The sequence below is a fragment of the Lolium rigidum genome, chromosome 3 (assembly GCF_022539505.1).
Source record: "Lolium rigidum isolate FL_2022 chromosome 3, APGP_CSIRO_Lrig_0.1, whole genome shotgun sequence".
Lineage (NCBI taxonomy): Eukaryota > Viridiplantae > Streptophyta > Magnoliopsida > Poales > Poaceae > Lolium > Lolium rigidum.
In genome coordinates, this window is record NC_061510.1 from 326,205,169 (window position 1) to 326,224,111 (window position 18,943).

Below are 18,943 nucleotides of genomic sequence, written 5' to 3' on the forward strand. Positions count from 1 at the left end.
CAGCTGCTTGTGCAGTGAGTGGCAGATTCTTTTCCATACACGCCGTATTGCATAGGAGAGTTATTTTAAAAGAATTGATTGTACAATTGACTCCAAACTCATCCTTGTTTCCTTTGCATATTATCTTTGTTGTGCATCCGAATGCTGGATGAACATGCAAGGCATTCACTGCTAGTCTTTGTACTTGTGCACGAAGTACATACTTCCTCCATTCCTAAATATAAGACATTCCAGCAAGTTAAATTGGCTTGTTAAAACATCTTATACTTAGAAACAGAGGCAGTAATTATGAAAGGATTGAGTGATGTGTTGTTTGCATTGCCGGTATATTCATGTCTCAACATACTGATGTCTAAAACCGCCAGCATAATGCACTGATGCACACTACGATCCAAGAATCAAATGGCCATTTGTCAAAATAAAAAAGATATTACTTTCACAACTATTCCAGGAAGTATGAGAAGGCCTCTTATTTAAATTACAAGGCCAATATAGTTATGGCTACATCTAACATTCTCTACAGATACACCTGACTGCTGACTACACACACAATACATAGTCCTCCACTGTCTCCGCCACCCTACTATATATACAAGGGGGAGTTTTCCAAAGCTACCCCAAAGACTATGCACCTCACAGCATGTAGAACTATACAGCTCAGCAATGACTATCCAACTTCCTTTGTGTGGAATAGTACTTGTTTGGAGTTTGCAACATTTTGCGCGGTCTGTTGTACATATCTCATGACCTGCCCGCATCGCTTCACGACTCATGGAAGTCCTCATAAGATGACTCTGACGACTCACTCTGGTATGGAGTTGTTTCGCGTGGACTAGACGGGAGAGAATCTTGCAATGTTGGTCCTATGAAAAAAAAAAGCAGGAAGGAATATGTCAGTCCTGCATGTGATGAGGATGTTGGCATTAACACTTTTGCTCACTGGTCGTAGTGACATATAAGGAATACCTATGATCTTTTGCCCTCTTGGGCGGAACTTTCTTCGAAGAAGCTTTTTAGCTTTTGTAATTGTGAGCTGTCTAGCAAAAGGATACTCTCCATCACTCTCACTCCCCTCGTCATGGTATTCATTGTCTCCATCACCTCGCATCGCCCGCACCACAAATGCCTTTGCTCTACGGCGTTGCGAATTGAATAGACCTCTAATCGATGTGACGAATCCATCACCTGCACCGTCACCCGGCCTCTTCAACCATGATGCTGTGAACTGGTCAGGTTTTCCATGATTACTGCCATCACTGTCGCTGAAATTAAGATCATTTTCAGGAACAGTACCATCAAGTGTTTCCTTCTGGTTCTGGGCCTTAAACTTCTTCCCCTGATCAAAAGACCAAACCATCGATAAGTTTCTTGTAGACATCAAGTAATAAAGGGGATAATGTTTTACAAAACTTGTGGACACTAGTGTTAGCAGTTGAAGGAGTTCTTGTCAACATCAAGTAATGAAGGGGATAATGTTTTACAAAACTTGTGGACACTGGTTTTAGCAGTTGAAGGAGAAATTGAAGTGTACTCCAACAAGCAACCAAAACTACCTAATAGACTGCTACTACCCTACTACTACATCCATCCCAAAGCTTAAGGCTTTTTTTTTGAAAAGTCAAACCAAGTAAAGTTTGACCAAACTTTTAGAAGAATCTATCAACAAATATGATATTTTGTAGATACCATATGAAAATATATTTCATTATCTATCTAATGATATAGAATTTGTATTTTACATGTTAATGATTTTTGGTAAAAACTTAGTCAAACTTGACATAGTTTGACTTTCTTAAAATAATATAAGCATTAAGCTTTGGGATGGAGATAGTAATATTTAATTTTATCATGGACAGAGGCTACTTGCTACATCAAAGGCAATGTAAAACAGCAAAGAGGACTTGACATCTCTGATTATGTTCGTTTGGGTATCAAGGAGTGAATGCTCATCATACCTGCATCCCAGTCACTGATTTTAGAACACCCCAAATGATATGCTTTTTTACTCTTGAGAACAATCTCCTCCAAGTACCAGTAAACTCTTCACGGTGGAAAGTATCCATAAGCAGCCTTAGGTCATTTATTGCAAGCCTTGATCCCTCGTATGTAACAAGAAGTTCAACCTACAGGATCAGTAAGTTTTACGGTCATATATGACTGAAATTTTGGATATAGACATCTCCAGAAGCAATGATACAGGAATATATTACCTGGCTAATCTTGATATTATGAAATTCCATCAATCTCCGAGCTCTTGTCCTTTTTTCTTCATGAGATTTTCCTATTTTCTTTTCCTCGTGAGATAAACGGGCAGACTTGATGGATTTGGATTCTTTAGTCTTACTCCTGAACATCTCAGTAGCAGCAACAGGGTTCTCTGCCATAGAATAGTTGTCGCCTTTTGAAGAAATGTTCGAAGAATTCAGCAATGATAGTGATACCACATCATTATTTGTGATATTTTCTACCGCACTTTCTTCCCAAGTCCTTTCAAAGGAAGATGTCCGCCGTAACTCAGGATGTGAACCACAGACCATATTGGCTTTTAGACTCTGCAACTTAGATACCTGCATGCAGTTTACCTATTCAGTGATATACACACCAATAATAGAAGAAAAATTCATCTGACAGGAGACATCATGGCAAGTTGAAGTACGTTTTTAATGAAAGACGCTCCTAAGTACTTCTTAATGAAAGGCAAGGGAGGCGGACGATGTGAACCTGGGTATACGTGCACCCCATTATGAAAAATTACCAAAAATGCTATTTTAAAGTTTCAGAAAAAATTGAAAAAATGCACGCATGTATATCCTATGTTGACACTTGTGCAGATTTTGGCATAAAAAACGACCATGTGTGACCTACACATAAATGTGAAAATGGAATTTCCTATTTCCTTGAATAGTACACAACCAATCATTATAGTGTCGTTTGGACATTTTGTTATCTTCGTGTAGGCCACATACAATCGTATTTTTCCGTGAAAACTTACACAAGTATCAACATAATATGTACATGAAATAAATTATTTCAATTTTTTTAAGATTTTCACATAGCGTATTTTCCAATATTGGAGAAAACGGGTGCACTCTATAAAGCCTCATAGCTCTAGCAGGCTGGCTGGGGCCAGCTCCATACAAGTGGTTATACCAGAATGGCCCTGTATAATTCAGAGGCCAAATGCCTAGTCAGGGATAAGCCCTGCTAGCCTTGCTTGCCAGATTTTCTAGTCCATTCATAGATACATGACTAAACCAAAGCTGGACTATTTCTGCATATTAATGTCATAGTTGAAATATCAAATATCCTAATTTGTTCTTAGGCAACTCACCTGTGAATTCTCTCCATGTACGCCTTGCCAACTTGAGACGTTTATTGAAGTGGATACGTTTGTGCCTGATCTCCCAGGAAGCTCATGCTCCCTGACAGAGTAGCTGGTAGAAGCAACAGAATCAGCACCGGAAGACATTCTTCTAGTTCTTCTAGATCCAGTTGATGTTGAGACTCTCCAAATATCCTTTTTCACCCAACAAAATGTATTAGAAATGAAAATTCTCAAGCTTCCCTCAAAAAAAATTATATCAAGAAAAAAACTAAGAGAACAAAGTGTAGAAAGCATCAACATGGGAGATGTTGATGAAGCATGATTTACGGCTACCTGACGTCTTTGAGAATCATCTTCCTCGGGAAAGAAATAATCCCACATCATTCTATACATTGTTTCAGGCAGATATATTTTCAGTGGGTATATGTCCACCTGCAAAGCTCGATAGTCAATACAGAAGCACGAATAGGAAAGTAGTGAAGTCAAGTCATGAAACGCTTAGAGCAGCTTGTAAATGTCTAATGACAGAAGACAGCAACCAGATACAAATATTACTGCCACCGCCCCATTTTACTGACCAGACTCACACTTTGATTTCATAAAATTGCTTCCACCTTGCTAAGAGACCCTCCCACCTTCAATAAAAGACTAAATACACTTTGGAGTTTCAAAAAATATCTTAATTTTTTTGCACCAGTACATAAAGAAGATCACTACCTACCGATAAATTTTCATGAAGAAATATGAGGACAAATATGTAGATCTATTATTATTTGCTATTTTAGATCGACACTTTCTGGTAGCGCACAGGTGGACGTGTTTTATCAATGAAATTTACAGTTATGTTACGTATAAGTGGGATCTTAAAAAAATCTAAAACTAAAAAAGATTATTTTTAAAATAAAAAACCAAGCTCCAATAGACACGCCAAACCACTGCACTCAACAAATACCCCTTCAGACACCAAAAACATGTCACCATATGAAGGACATCAAACCATATAATTGTTTTATCAATACATCTTGGGACTCACACTCTGAATATTTAGACTGGGTACACGAAAATGACACATCTGCCTCAAGAATATGCTTCCAAAATAGTGTAACTTAAAAGAAAAAATGGTGCCTAATTTAGATTATACTTAGTATACTAGTATTTTTTTTTTCCTGTCATTCAAACGGGTTTCCCTTCCATGGATTACTTTAATTTTTCTAATCAATAGTCAATTCTGTACATCTTTGAAGATCAACTATATTTGTTTTGTTGTGCTAATCCATGTAACTAAGGATATGGTGCCATTAAGCTAAACGCCATGGATTCTACAACCTTTAGCACAGGTAATTAATCATTCTAGCTCGGCGCAAAATAAGATAATTAGCCCACATAAACCAACCTGAAAGAGCTCAAGCGGGGAATTTCCATCCTTTGGAGCACCTTGCTTCGCATCCACACGAAGCATGACACCTCTGCAATATAATGCAATTAACAATCATTCGCTGAAATCCCATTTGAACCACTGGAACCTTTAGGAGATACTCCTTCCAATCCCTTTTAATTGACTCGAATTTAATATAAACTATCGAAGCAGAAAAATACTGCCCGTTAATGAGATCATAGCACTAAAAGTGAATGCAGTGTGAGACTCGCACCAGTTTAACATGATATACAGTATATATCGATAATATGAGGAGCAACCACTGAAAGAGAAACTAAAACTAGGCCCTTACTTTTCTGGAGGTGCATTCCACGCAGACAACAATGTATCGCATTTGGCATTAGCCATGCAATTCCTCACCACAAAATACTTAGTTGTAAACCGAGCAACACCAATGTCTTTGTAGTCACGATCAAAATCATATACCTGCAAAATTATTTCAAAATTAAATGATCGAACAATCATAATAGTTAGTCAATTGAAAAGTATTCTAAATCACTAGGGCAAGATGTAGTTCGAGAAAATCTTCAAATGGTGAACCATCAGTTATAGCCAAAAGAGAAGGTAAGTTACAGCAAATTAATGCAATGAAATGGGCAAACAGCACATCAAAACGCTGTAAAGTAACTAAAAACACAGAGCCGTTTCACCAAAATTTGAACATATACCATATCGCTGATCTCAGCTTCAGCAAAAGTATTCCCATCTGCAAGCATGCTCCATACAACTTTGCTAATTTTCATAGAAATTCGCATGGCACATGATGGGGTTTTGTTCTTTTCTTTCTCCATCAAGCGTAATTGGGCAGCCTTTTGTAGTGCTTTCCTTAATGCAGACGATGCAAATTTTCGTGACTTCTGGAGATTTAGAAGATCTCTCTTCAGTCCTTCCACCTGATTACAGTATAATATCAATCAAACATTGTACCGAAACTACACTTACATAGATGGAAGTTTGACTCTTTTGTCTGAAGCTGATATAAAGCAAACAGAATTCACTACGGTGTATTTCAGTCTGAGATATTTATAGTAAGAGGGACAAATAGTTGTACTTGGTTCTGAAAACACAAACTACAATAAAAATCAAACGGTAGGAGTATATCCATAGTACTATGTTGACCACATGAAACTATCTTTACTCCTACAAATATTGAATTAGGGGATGGTCCATCTGCCATCCACCTCCATCCTTCCACCGAAAGCAACTTCCTGACTGTTTAGGTAAGCTCTCTATGATTTTCACCAGCTTGCCTCAGGGTTTGCAAAATATGACATATCTAAATTGTCTTGTGTTTTCTAACTCCAAAGCAGTTTTTATGGCCATGGATTTGTATGTAGTTTGATGTTGCCATATGATTAGATCTATTTTATTACTTCTGTAGTAACAATCAGAATTTCAGTTGCTACGAAATTCAAAAATACTTGATGTTATTATAATTATATAATTTTACTAGCATTATGATGAAATTAATGCTCATAGCTTACTGGGCACTGTAAAGAAAATTGATTATCTATTCTGAACAGGTCATACAAAGTTAAAATGTTTACCAGTGAAGCTTTTCCACTGTTAATCATCCAGAAAGAATTATCGCTTTCTGCAGAAAGATGGCCGGTATGACTATCACCGGTTCCAGCTAGGGATCTTATATCATCAAGCAGTAACTTTCTCTCCCTTTCCCTCTGTTCGAGATTAATTTTTGCAAGCTCCACCTCTTCTACTCCATCAGGAACCACCTCATCAGCCTCTTCTTCAACATCTTCGTCATCTGATGGATACTGAAGACTGTTTTTCCGAGGCCTGCGCCAGAAAGATTAAGGAAAAATGAGGACAACTTTTGAAATACTCTTGCCCAGTTCAAAGGGTTCTGTTCTAGATCATTATGAGTGAACCTTACCAAAAACAATGTAAAGCCACAACATTTAATTGAAAAAGGGTGGTAAAAGATTCCTTACCTACTTGACATAGTCATGTGTTATTAACATGATTCAATGTGTAGATCAAAGTGTAAAACATTTCAAATTAGGCACATAATGCTAGAGGCCTCTATCCATAAAATGACAGCATTTATTTATTTAATATGTTCTTACAAATAACAATGATTAGGCTGGAACAGTAACTTCATTAATCTTTACAGGAAGCTCAATGACCAGTGATTCAACATAAGAAAAAAAAAGGTTCATGAATCTCACTTGGGAAGTCTTGCAAACAAGAGATTGCTAAGCACATCCAACATAACTTGAAACTGGCGTGAAGTCATTGTTGCAGTAATGTTTGGAGAATTGAAACGTAACTCCTTTAACGGCTTAACCTGGGTCATAAAACAAAATATTTTTCGGTCAGAAGGAACACTATACATGCATTTGATTTTCCTAGACTGCACATAGTGCAAACTCGTAAGCATTAGGATTGGCATGCATCATTAGGCGTATCTCTTATGTTTACCTTCAAGTCTGCAGTTCCACCCTTGTGCCGAGTATAACGGAAGTACATCTGGCAAGGCATAAATACTCTCTCTAACAAGGCACCTGTGCGTTTCAATTTCTCTGAACTACCGAGAATACGAGGAAGCCACTGCAGGCCCGCACCAGGGTCCACATCCGTCGGTGCAACATGAGCCTGAACATCTTTCAGAATCACCGAGAGATCAGCTTTTTTCCAGGTCATTTCAGGTTGTAGCTCGGGAATGTGTAGACTGCTTGTCCCCAGTGCTTGTTCTAGCATCTCTTTCCCAACATGAACAACTGAATGAAATGAGCGTGCCATGACACGCCCGCTGGCTGCGGCAAGTAGGAACCTACCCTGGTACATATAGCACAAGCTTCAGTTCTTTGCCCAAAAAGCCATACAACTTTAGTGCGAATCTACATGAGCTTGTTGCATAAACACAAAATGCATGACCCCTTTGCGTCAATCCCACACTGAAAGGAGAAGAAAGAAATACCAAACAGTGCACGTATATGTTCCATACACACCCAGAACCCACAAGAGAAACAAACAAAGGCACGAAGAGATATTGTGTCCACGGCGGGCCAAGGTGGTTTTTTGAAGTTTCGCAAACTTACCATATCAGTATCACTGTATCAGACACTGGATATTCAATGATACAAAGAAGAGAAAATGGGTTTTCAAAATAAATAAAATGATTCTGATACTACTCAGATTCTGTAGGATACTCCTCCAATATCTTATGAACAGTTAGTCCTTCATTTGAAGGCTGTCGCAACACATAGCACATTTCAAAATAAATCTCATGCATCCATTTTTGTTATTTTTTGTAGCACTGGTCCTTCATTAATTGTATATGGCTTCATCAATGTGTCACTGTTTTGGGGGAAAAGATGTTTCCAATGTGGGCTAAATGGAAGAACATGCTTGGGTTAGCCCCAGATTCACCTAAACCATGACACTCAAAACTACGAACAACATATATGCTATGATTTTTGAGCAATGGTTAAGGACAGAATACTAAGTACAAAAAAACACATATCTTCAATATCACTTACATTGGCTTCTTCAGAATGTAGGTTGAACTGGGGCTTGACAACATTAACCATAAAATGGAGATTCCCTCCCTTATCCAATTCATCAAACATGCCATACTTCACTGCAACATTAACCATAAAAGGATTTAACCAAAATGTTAACAGTAGTCTGTAATAAGTTCAATAGCTTTTAGTTTCCAGCCGACACAAGTGAACTAGTGAAGGAAATGAAGCCTCCTACTTTTGGTACAACATGAAACATCTAGCAAAAATAAGCTACCTGCTATATCAGAGGAGCGATTGGCTTTATTATGTAATGGGGAAGTAGAGCCCAGAGCTTCAGTGTATTGCACCGAAGGAGAACCAACATGGATAGAGGAGGTAGCCTCTTGAACTAATCCAGAGCTATCTGCATTCTGCCTTTCCTCAATCATCTTTCTTTGTGCATATTGCCGCGAAGGAGAAGGTTTTGGAGGTTCAAATGCTTTGGAAATTCCTCCAACCCATGACCAAACTGCATCACGATTCTCAATGGTCCATAAGAGCCTAAGACCATACACAAATACCCGTTGGCAATTGTCTGCCAACACCACATTGAAACCATCATCATCATCACTATGCTCGGATAGACTATGGTCACTTTCGCTGCCATTCTCAAACTCAGATCTGACATATGTTATTTCAAGATTCCTACCAGCATCCTGCCATTCCATAAGTCTTGCAGGATCTGCCTTTGGAGCTTGTCTTCTTATTGTGAAATAATCAGAAGACAAGAGGAAACCATCCTCGTGTTTTTCTTGAGAACTGCCAATGCTGCATTTGTCATTCGCAACTTTGCCATGTGACTGGGTACTAGTCTTTAATTTGGACACATTTTCAGCTGAGGACAAGTTAACATCTCTCACTAGATAAACCTCTGGGCTATAAAGATCAAGACCGCGATATACAAGATCCAGAGGTTCACGCTTGCAATCAAACGTGTATTTCTGTTTACCTCGACTGTAACACAGTTCATACTTCAAACTTGACATTTTAAAGGTCAAGCCACTGGCAGGATCATCTTCAGTTAAAGTTGCATGTCTTATGCAACAGGGAGTAGCATCAACCCGAAAAAAGAACTCAACCAGAACTTTATCCATCGAGAGGTTACCAGATCTAGCAGCTCGGGGAATTTTATATCGAGGCCATCTAGAGAAAGAACGCAGTTTGTGCGGGGGGCTGTAGTTTAAGCTCCACCATTTGAAAACCCAAGCAAGGTCATGGGCACCAAGGTTCATCGTAGGGAAATCAACATCAGCCATTCTGGAGCAACTACTGAAGGCGGTTCCACATAGCATTGAACTGTTTGCATAAGTCGAAGATGATGTATCATTATCAGACTGCACTTGCATAGGTCTAAGGGAAAAGTTCCACCTAAGAGAGAGATAAGTAGATCGAAATGGATCATAAACCTTCTTCCTCGGCTCACCCTCAATAGGGAGTGCATGCAGATAATGATTCAAAGGGTTGCCAGATTCACACTGCCAGTCAATAATCACATTAAGGGAGAACAGAGGAGCATAAATAAAAGGGCTGGGCACACCAGATGGCACTTTTAAGCTGCAATTCTTCATCATGCTCTCTAAGCTGCTGATATACATCCTGAATTCCTTTGCGGAGATATCTACATGCCCATCTGTTTGCTGGATTTCCATGTATTCAGAAACAATTTGCAGTCTGTCTACCTTCTCATAAGGATTAGTTGTTGCCAGGATCTTCCACTTTGTCTCATTGAAATACAAAATTATCTTTCCATGGATGTAATATCTCATGTCATCCCACCATGGCAAGCTGCGTTCCTTTTTAGGTGGTTGGTTTGCTGCACCAGAGTTTTTATCTCTGGAGCTAAGATTAACTCTCCGTAGGGCTACTTGAAATGCATAACTTATATCAGCAAAAGATGGCTCATAACCAACACCAAAAGAAATCTCTCCTCTCTGGAAATGAACAGGTAAATTGGAGTACATTTTAATTGCTGGTGTGGTACCACTAGCAGAACGTAGCATGGTAACCTTGTGCCATCTGCCAATATATACATCTTGGTGTATTTGGGGTTGAAAACATGTCGCCTGCAAGTAGATACAACAAGATTCTTTTTTAAAAAAACAATACTCTGAATAGGCTAGCATCCGAATATGTAACAACCAGATCTAATCGTTACTATACAAGAATTTGTATCTGGAAGGCATATGGGGAGTTAAAGCTTTCAGGAGTGGCTGATTTTCTTTATGTTTAATATTTTTGAGCTGTTCTTTATCTTCTAAATTTCTTTAGCAGATCCTTATGTTCGAAAAAATTTGAGTGGATCCTTATGTTCTAAATCAGTAGCCTATGAGGAATCATGAAATAATGTGATAAATACCTCAACCATACAATTCATAGATGTGAAATAGGGAAGTTGAGTCGTCTAACAAGGCACAGGAATGAAATGGAATGAGCACAAAAACCAGAAAGTAACAAGCCGTAATCATGCATAACATAACTTGGGAACATGAATGAGTAATTCAAACAAAGAATTTGATGGACCTGACCTGCTGGGCAAGCACAACACGACCTTCACATTTCCCACTGGTTGCAGAAAAGAGAGGAGAAGTATAGTCTCTCACTTGTATGACCAAGGACCCTGCAAGGAGAGCAATATCACTCCCATATAGTCGAGAGAACGGTATGTCTTTCTCCTGAGAAACAGGGTCAAGTCCCCTTATAAATTCAATCATTTCTATGTCTCCACCATTTATCCTGGTCAAGGTAATATCCAGTTCAGAAGCTACAAGTGAAAGAAGTGAAGCTCTCCGTGAACTTGGCTTGAATCCAGCTTGGAAACCTTCTGCACACGCTCCTGACCCTTCTGCAAATACCTTCTTCTGACAAGCCACATAATAAGATCGAAATGCTTTCTTATGGATTTCTTCCCGCAGCTTTTGAAGAGCTGCAGTATCATGCACGTCCACCTCAACACCATCATAGAGAACTTTTCCCTCAGAGCTGCAGTGACTAGAGTCTACACTTCCTGATATAGCTTCATCAAGAAACTTCAACCTAACACCAGATTCACAGGTTTTGTTCCTCATCAAATAGTAATGTTCATCAAGCCAACCCTGTATGGGCTCCTCCTCTATTTCTGCCGTGAGTTTACGCAATACAAACTTTACAGATCCAAAACTGGAAGCTCCAGACTTAACCTTTTTCAAGTTCTCTTTCCCATCAGGAAACAATATACTTCTTTTGGCAGCAGAAACAAGCTTTAGGGCACGAATCATATCTTCAACAGCATCCTCTATGGCACGCAACGGTAACCTGTATGGCATGCAAATATGGACATCTAGCCCTTGAACGACCCAATCTCTCTTGGGTGATGGTTCAACCTTTGCACTGAGAGAATTCGCAGTACCAAAAGGAATACATGAGACCTGAATTCGTGTGCTCTTTAGAACCCTGGCACCATTAAGACTGAGAGAAAGACCCTCCGATAATACACCTATCTTGGCATTCTCAGTGAAGATAGACTGTACATGCATGTTTGCTTCAACACCATCTGCGAGTTCAGCAGACAATCTCAGCACTTCCACATCAACAGCAAAAATTGAGCTTCTTTTGTCAGACTTCGGTTTCACTGAACCAACAGCTATGTTGACATGCTGACTCTCTTTGATACTGACAGTTTCAGTATTGATCAGCTTCTCAGAACTCTGAATCTTGTTATGATGCAGAAAACACTTAAAGCGAAGAAAGGTCTCAAACAGTGCTAAATGAGCATCAGGTTCCCATCTGATATTAATGTCTGTTGCACTGAAGAGGCAACAAACAGCAACATCTGCAAGGCCACCGGATCTGCGAACAATTTTAGCATTCTGCATATCTAGTAAGGTCACTTTGACACCAGAGCTATGATCCTCCTCGTACATTGCTTTCACCCGTTCCAACTCTGCTTCTGTTGACTTTTTCTCCTTGTCTATACATACAGAGAGATGAGAGATAACTAAAGATGCAGTGAACCTCAAGTTGCGGCCAATGCCTGGTGGTTCCGAAGTTATACTTGCCCTACGTTGTGTGCCATCAGCAGAAACATCAACAATTACTTTACCACCTTGAGTGCCATAGTTCACACGCTTTGGATCAGCAATTGGCATATTTAATATATTTATATCACCACTGTAAGCAATAGAAAACTTTTGTAGACTTAATTTCAATATTTCAACGCCTTTTGTTTTCTTTTTCCCTCTATCCTCCAAAAATTTTTCTTTATCCTTTTCCCGAGAGGATGAAAGATCCTTAAATAGAGCTCTAAAGGACATCAAATTGAGAATAAGAGATTCCAAATGCTTGAAGCCAAACTTTACTCCTATGCCACTGATATCGATGGAAAATACAAGAGCAAGTCTACTAGTTTCAGCCATATCTTGGACGTCAATTTCTCTGTATCCCCAATCAAGGCTCACCCGAGCAATGTGCATTAAGGAGCCAGAGTAAGTATCAACACCAAATATGTTTTCCTTCAAGAATTCCCTATAACCATCTTCCATGTGCACCAGCATTTCACCAAATTCAGTGTGTATCTGAATCCCCTTGCTTGCAATGTTATTTGCAAATACATGTGATGACTGGCAACAGGCCTGCAAAATGAAAAATGCATATGAACTAAGGAAGATAATGCTTACACTCATCAATCAACGCATAAATAAAGTGTAAGGAACACCACAAAAAGGTTACCGATGTTACTTTGACAGGTTCAGAGAAACTTGCATCCTATTGTGAAAAGATGGAGTGCTACTAACCGTAGAAACAACCAAAAAAATTACTTTCACATGTTCAGAGAACTTGCAACCTATTGCGGAAGAGCTATGTGCTATTAAGACATGGAAACCAGATATTAGAAGAGAAACTGGTCACCAGGCAGTATGTGCTGCTAATCCGAGATACTAACACTTGCCTGCACAGCCACAAGTTACTAACTTTTTCATTGCTTTCCCATACTAGACCTCTAGTACATCTAGAATAAATTAGGCATCAGCACTAGAGCTTTTGCCAGTATAATTAATGCTTGATACTGAACACTTACAACAATCAATGCCTCAACAAAAGAAATGCTGTTTATAGTGTCCATAAGAGCCATCTACATAAAACAAGTGTTTTCTGAGCAGAACATGAACTGAGAGAACTTACATGATACAATACCAGCCCACTAGGGCTGTAAAGCATAACAGTCATTTCTGGGGCAGAGACTGTGCAAGTCCACATAATTGGTTTGCTCTCCTTTGTTTGAGAAATTTCTTGATGAGAGTTTGCCTTGGAAAGCTTCATTCCTTTGGTTCTCAAAGAATGAAGGCGCATCCATGGCATCAATCTGCTCAACATAAGATTGCACTGTGTGCCACCAAGCTTGGCATCGATTTCGACTCTGATTGGAAGAAGTGGCTGAAAGGAAGTCATACTTTATAGCTCTGAAGGACAGTTGCAATATTGTCAAACAACTAAAGTAAAGAAGGATCCTTACGTCCACAGGAACATCCAAAGAAGCTACCACAGCAACTTTAAGAACTTCCAACAGAGAGCTTGAGTCTTCTCTAACTAACTGGAAGGTAACAAAATTAACAGTGCTGATTGCTGAATAGCTACCAGTCAGTATAACAAAGAGTCTCAAATAAAGCAATAGAGACGTACATGAATCTCACTAAGATCGAGTTGAACATCGAAGTGTGGCGTAGCTTCCTCTAGATCATCCTGTGGCAGGGATTTCGTACTGGTGAAGTGAATCCCCATAACATTGTTGTCAACACTAAGCCCTTCACCCAGGTGTGTGAACTTCACATCAAGCTTTGGCACACTGAAGCTAACCTTCCAAAGAACAAATATAATATTTAGCAATACTTTTCAGGTAAAGTCAAAACAAAAGCAAGTAAAAAAACTACAACTCCCAACAGCCTAAAGGAAATTTTCAACTGCCAAGTGCCAACAGAAGGATTGTAAATTTTAGTAGGGCCTGTGAGTGAACACCATAAATAGCATAATATCGTGATTAAGCTCACAATAATAAATGGCAAGCCACATGTCACAACAAATTTTGCCGACAATCAACAAACTCAAGGGCCTCCTATCTAGTTTCTCTTGGCTCCAAAGCATCAGGATGGCACACGCATACTAAGACTTAATGTCTCAAGCGAAGCAGTTCATTTGACAAGTGAGAAGCTAGAAGGGTTTGGCTATGCATGATTGTTATATTCCTAATCACTGGTCATTAGAAAGTAGACAAGCTTTTAGTTACGGAACCGTGTACTCATCGGTCCCATACTACTCATGCAATGAGAAAAACGAAAAAATCAACCTCAATCTATGTGGTGGATAATCGAATACATGGTTACCAACCACTAATCGAAGATTGGAAGTCTGCAAACCGTATGACTATCACTGCAATAAAAGGAGCTCCAGCCATTTTCGGAAGTAGCATAGCAAAATACAGAAGGCAGCTCTACCTGAACATCTAGCATCACGAGACTTGCATTAAATGCACATGACAGTGTTTAAGTGAACAGTTGACAATCAAATCAGGTGTACAATTAATACTGCAGGAATCGTGTTAATGCTTCCAAAACCTCTTTCCTCCTGATAAATATTGCCCATGCTGCAAATATTCATATTTGAATGAAATTGTGTTCCTAAGAGGCTGAAATACTAGTTAACCATGAGACTCACTGGAAAGGTGAAAAACAAGATTATGAATGTGAGCTGGGGCTGCGACCGGGCTTAATAAGATAGCCAACAGAATAAAAGATGTTGCAAGCACAAACAAAATTAGTGTGCTATAGCAAATGAACTAAATAATTGTCATTTAGCCAACACTTGAAACTTTTACTGGTAACAAACCTTATCTGGAAACACAAGCATCTGCTTCTTCAATGCTGGTAAAACGGATTTGCTTTTTGAAGGCTGTTTGGTTGATGAAGTACCGACGATAGCACCTCCAGCATTCTCAGAGACACCATTATTCTCTGGCTTTTTATGTTTTTTGTAAAAGAGTCGTTCATCAATGTTGGCAGTCACATCTCCGCATTTCAATTCGAGATTAACAATTTTAACACCTCTTTCCCTGACAAAAACTATCAATTTGTGAATAAACACAAGAAAAGTTAAATGCTATTGAAACCTAAATAAGTATCCTAACTATACTATCTACATAAGAAACAGATTTCCTGCTTTAAACAACTGGTAATTAATCAGCAGAAACTAATTTGAGAATAATCTACAATGTACCAGAAATTGTTTATGAATTCTATAACAATTAGAGACTAGTGGATTTTAATCTGCATTTGCAATCTAAAAATATCAATAACATAAGGTGCACCCAAATATAACAGTTACCAAGAGCAAAAGAACTCACTTTTCGTGACCAAACTCACAAGTTACCAGCAAATCTTCACAAACAAATGGAGCCAAAAATTTCTCAGAACTTGGTAGAGAAGTTTGATCAGACTGGAAAGCATCAAGCTGATTACAGATTCCCATTGGATCAGCAGTCGACCAAAAGTCTCCAAAGTGTACATTCAAAGGCAATATGTGCAACTTGACACCAAGAATATGATTAGGTCCGGCAATTTTAAATGTGTCCACCTTTAGCTCTTTGATGTCAACAGCACCATCTGGTACCTGCATCATTGCCGTCGAAATAAGAACCATAAATAAACAGCACAGAATAAAAAACACAAGAAAATGTATGTTTCTTCAGCGAAAGGTACATCCAGCACATCTCAGCGGTTGGATGATGACTTGACTTCTGCTTAGATGCTTTTCAGGAGAACGATTTACATATACAAGACAGATTGCCAGAAAAGCTATGTCAATTAAACAAATACCATGCTGCGTGCTATACTGGTGACACATGCACATGAATCGTGAGTTTAGCAGCATAAAGCTCCAAGCAACACAATCATACCATATGGTGGGAACTATACAGTGACATCAGATTTTGGATTGACTACATGGCCATAGAGGCACTAACTCTATTATTTCCTAGTCTTCCTGGACTCCGTATATACTTCCCTTGTGACAGAATTGCCAATTTGAACTAGCAAAAATTAGGAATAACAGGAAAGAGATTATGCTATGCATGTAAAGTTTTCCTTTTTTTCCTTGTAATAAAGGTACCAATTTGAACTAAATTCAACAGTAAAAGGGCTAATTTGCACTGTTTGAATGCAGACTGCAGAGGGACCAAAATACTGAATGTGGGAACAAAGAGCACTTCACCCTTTGATTTAGCTAATCTTACTGTCTAGACAATTTTAAACACACTAGATATGTTAATATCATACAGAAATTAAAAACAAGCAAACTGCATTCCCACATGAAATTCTGAAAGACAAGGAAATAGCAAGACAAAAGGGTTACCTTGATCATCAGATCTGCCACGGAAACTGATAAAAGTCTAGCCATACTTGATGTTACCAACCATTTCCCTTTTCCTGTCGAGCGAGGCTTTGCTGATTTGCTTATCTTTTTGCTATGTGAAGATGGTCTAGTTACAATTTCAAGATCATTTATCAGCAGTTGCACCTTTGGGTCCTTCGAGAGGACACCGAAACTTAGTTTGACCAGTGACTTGCGGAAACTTAGTTTTATTTCACCAATTGAAACGGATTCAAGAGAACCCTGAGAAGAAGAAAAGGTGGTATGGTGTGATTAAATAAATAAGCAAGAAGGGATCAAATGCATGTTAACCAACAAACATCAAATGATTTTGAGTTTAACTTTTCATTGCACAAGCATTTCATTACCGAAAAGATATTATGGCCCAATTTCCCATCTCGACTACAAGTAGAAAAAAACAAGCATAAAAAGGAATAGTCTCTCGTCTACAAATAAAATGGATTTTCAGCATAAGAGGATATGAAACATCAGTAAATTAAGTGATCTTAACCAACCGAGCTACAATGTGGACAACATATATTTTAACCGTTCACGTCACAGGCGTAGGAAGCATTAGATAACAATATTTGCTTGAGAGTGCACAAATCATGACAATTAGCAGAGCATTGACAGACAGCGTGTAGAAAAGGGAACTGAACATGCCAAACCAAATTGTTCTACAAACTGACAGGTTTAAAAGAGGGAGTCGAGAAGTTCTAAACTCAAGGAGGTTAGCAGCGTACCTTGTCAAACTTTACTGTTACATCACGCAAGCAATTGAACCCAGCGACCCGAAATGCAACAGAAGCACGTAATACACGGCTCAAGAACCAAGCTAGCAATCTCGCAGCAAATCTGCAATGGATCCAAAGACAGAATGAATAGACACTTCCCTGCAGAACCTTTTACCAGAAACAATAAAAAAAACTGAAGTATTCAAGTGGTAGAACATTCAAGCTTTACAGGCATCACATTATCTCCGGAGGTTAGAACAATACGTTTTTTGTGGCATATTTGTCCCACTGTGTCGTTGAATGGATGTTTTGTCTGTGATTGGTGGTAAATCAGCAAGCTAGAATGAGAACCGAAAAGTCGAGATCAGCCAAATCCTCTTTGATGGCATGTCAACTGTTTGTTCCATAACAAACAAACAGGATTAAATCATTAACCACGAGAAAATGGAAAGCCAAGTTCCATGTTTAATCAGATTTTTCACATCATATAGTATCATGTGAACAGAAATGCAAACTGATTAGGTTCCAATTTACAAATAGGCTCATCATTGAGAGACTAGGGCTGTGGTCAAGACATTTTCCACTACCAGCACTATTAACTCTTGCAAATTGATATGAAACCCACTGTGATCAATTTTACTAACACACTATCCACCAAAAAGCAAGAGCACTCATGTATCAGACCAGACGAACATCATGCTAGGAGGGTAAACCGGTAGAAGTTTGCGGTTGACTATCGAGACGGAAAAATGCATAGGCGAAAGCACCGATCTCACTTGGATCTTACCAAGCAGCACATCAGAAATTAACACATGCTGCCCCGACCAAATGGCTAGCACACACCCTTAAATACCTCAAACTTACCGCTGCAAAACCCCAAACCCACAGCACGTAGGGCAACTCCCCAGTTCACTAGTGCATCTGCTAGTGGAGTAGAACTGGGCCATTTCAGTCATCGATCACGAAACACCAACCACCCTCAATTCACCAGCCCCGAGACTGAAAATCCGACTGTCACTGAGCACTGCACTGAGTGGCCTCGTGATGCTCGGAACTGAATTCCCCCGCGAGGCGAAGCGCAGAACCCATATCCCCGCGCTCGCCGTTCCTACTACCACTCGGTTCCAGCGTTGGGCGGGCGTGGTGGGGGAGGATGGCTTACGTGAAGACGACCCATCCGATGACGGAGACGACGAGGAAGACCGAGAAGAACTTGACCGGCGAGGACGCCATGGCCCGTCCGCCCGCCCGCCCCGTCCGACGGATCCGCGTCAGGTCGCCCGGATCCGGGGGGGCGCGGGCGCCGACATGGGCTCCGCCGACGCGGCCGGCGCGATCGGGAACCCTAGCTCCGGGGGCGGAGGCGCGTGCTGCTCGCTCGCGCGGCGGTGCGAGGGCTCGGGATGCAGGGAGCGATCTGCCGTCGGGAGTCGCGCTCGCGTGGAGAGATGCTGCGCTGTTGCTTCGGAGGATGTGTCAGAGAGTCAGAGAGAGAGAGAGGGAGGGGAGAAGACAAAGTAGCAGCAGC

The 18,943-nt window shown here is 39.8% G+C and overlaps 1 protein-coding gene across 3 annotated transcripts; it reads right to left on the minus strand.

The window, feature by feature from the left end:
- Positions 1-395: 395 nt before the first annotated feature.
- Positions 396-18,658, minus strand: LOC124703846 (protein SABRE-like). 3 transcript variants are annotated; one of them, XM_047236085.1, is made up of 23 exons: positions 18,578-18,658; positions 17,425-17,536; positions 16,664-16,924; positions 15,657-15,922; positions 15,143-15,365; positions 13,943-14,116; positions 13,776-13,853; positions 13,445-13,696; positions 10,813-12,894; positions 8,523-10,350; positions 8,264-8,364; positions 7,203-7,559; positions 6,950-7,068; positions 6,308-6,557; positions 5,429-5,653; positions 5,053-5,186; positions 4,719-4,791; positions 3,659-3,757; positions 3,332-3,517; positions 2,211-2,567; positions 1,956-2,123; positions 967-1,336; positions 396-863 (listed from the first exon to the last, which is right to left on the minus strand). In XM_047236085.1, the coding sequence occupies exons 1-23, from the start codon at positions 18,646-18,648 to the stop codon at positions 763-765; spliced, it is 7,887 nt and encodes a 2,628-aa protein (XP_047092041.1). In that variant the 5' UTR covers positions 18,649-18,658; the 3' UTR covers positions 396-762. The 3 variants fall into 3 exon arrangements, with proteins under 3 accessions (XP_047092041.1, XP_047092043.1, XP_047092042.1); XM_047236087.1 differs by lacking the exons at positions 15,657-15,922; positions 16,664-16,924; positions 17,425-17,536; positions 18,578-18,658 and having other exon boundaries at positions 13,943-14,111; positions 15,143-15,244; XM_047236086.1 differs by lacking the exons at positions 15,143-15,365; positions 15,657-15,922; positions 16,664-16,924; positions 17,425-17,536; positions 18,578-18,658 and adding an exon at positions 14,752-14,774 and having other exon boundaries at positions 13,943-14,111.
- Positions 18,659-18,943: the final 285 nt, after the last annotated feature.

Coding starts and splice junctions, on each gene's coding strand:
- LOC124703846 (XM_047236085.1), bottom strand. CDS start 18,648: ATGGCGTCCTCGCCGGTCAAGTTCTTCTCGGTCTTCCTCGTCGTCTCC. Junction 13,854..13,942: donor TCGATCTTAGTGAGATTCAT/GTACGTCTCTAT, acceptor GTTACCTTCCAG/TTAGTTAGAGAAGACTCAAG. Junction 2,568..3,331: donor TACATGGAGAGAATTCACAG/GTGAGTTGCCTA, acceptor AACTGCATGCAG/GTATCTAAGTTGCAGAGTCT.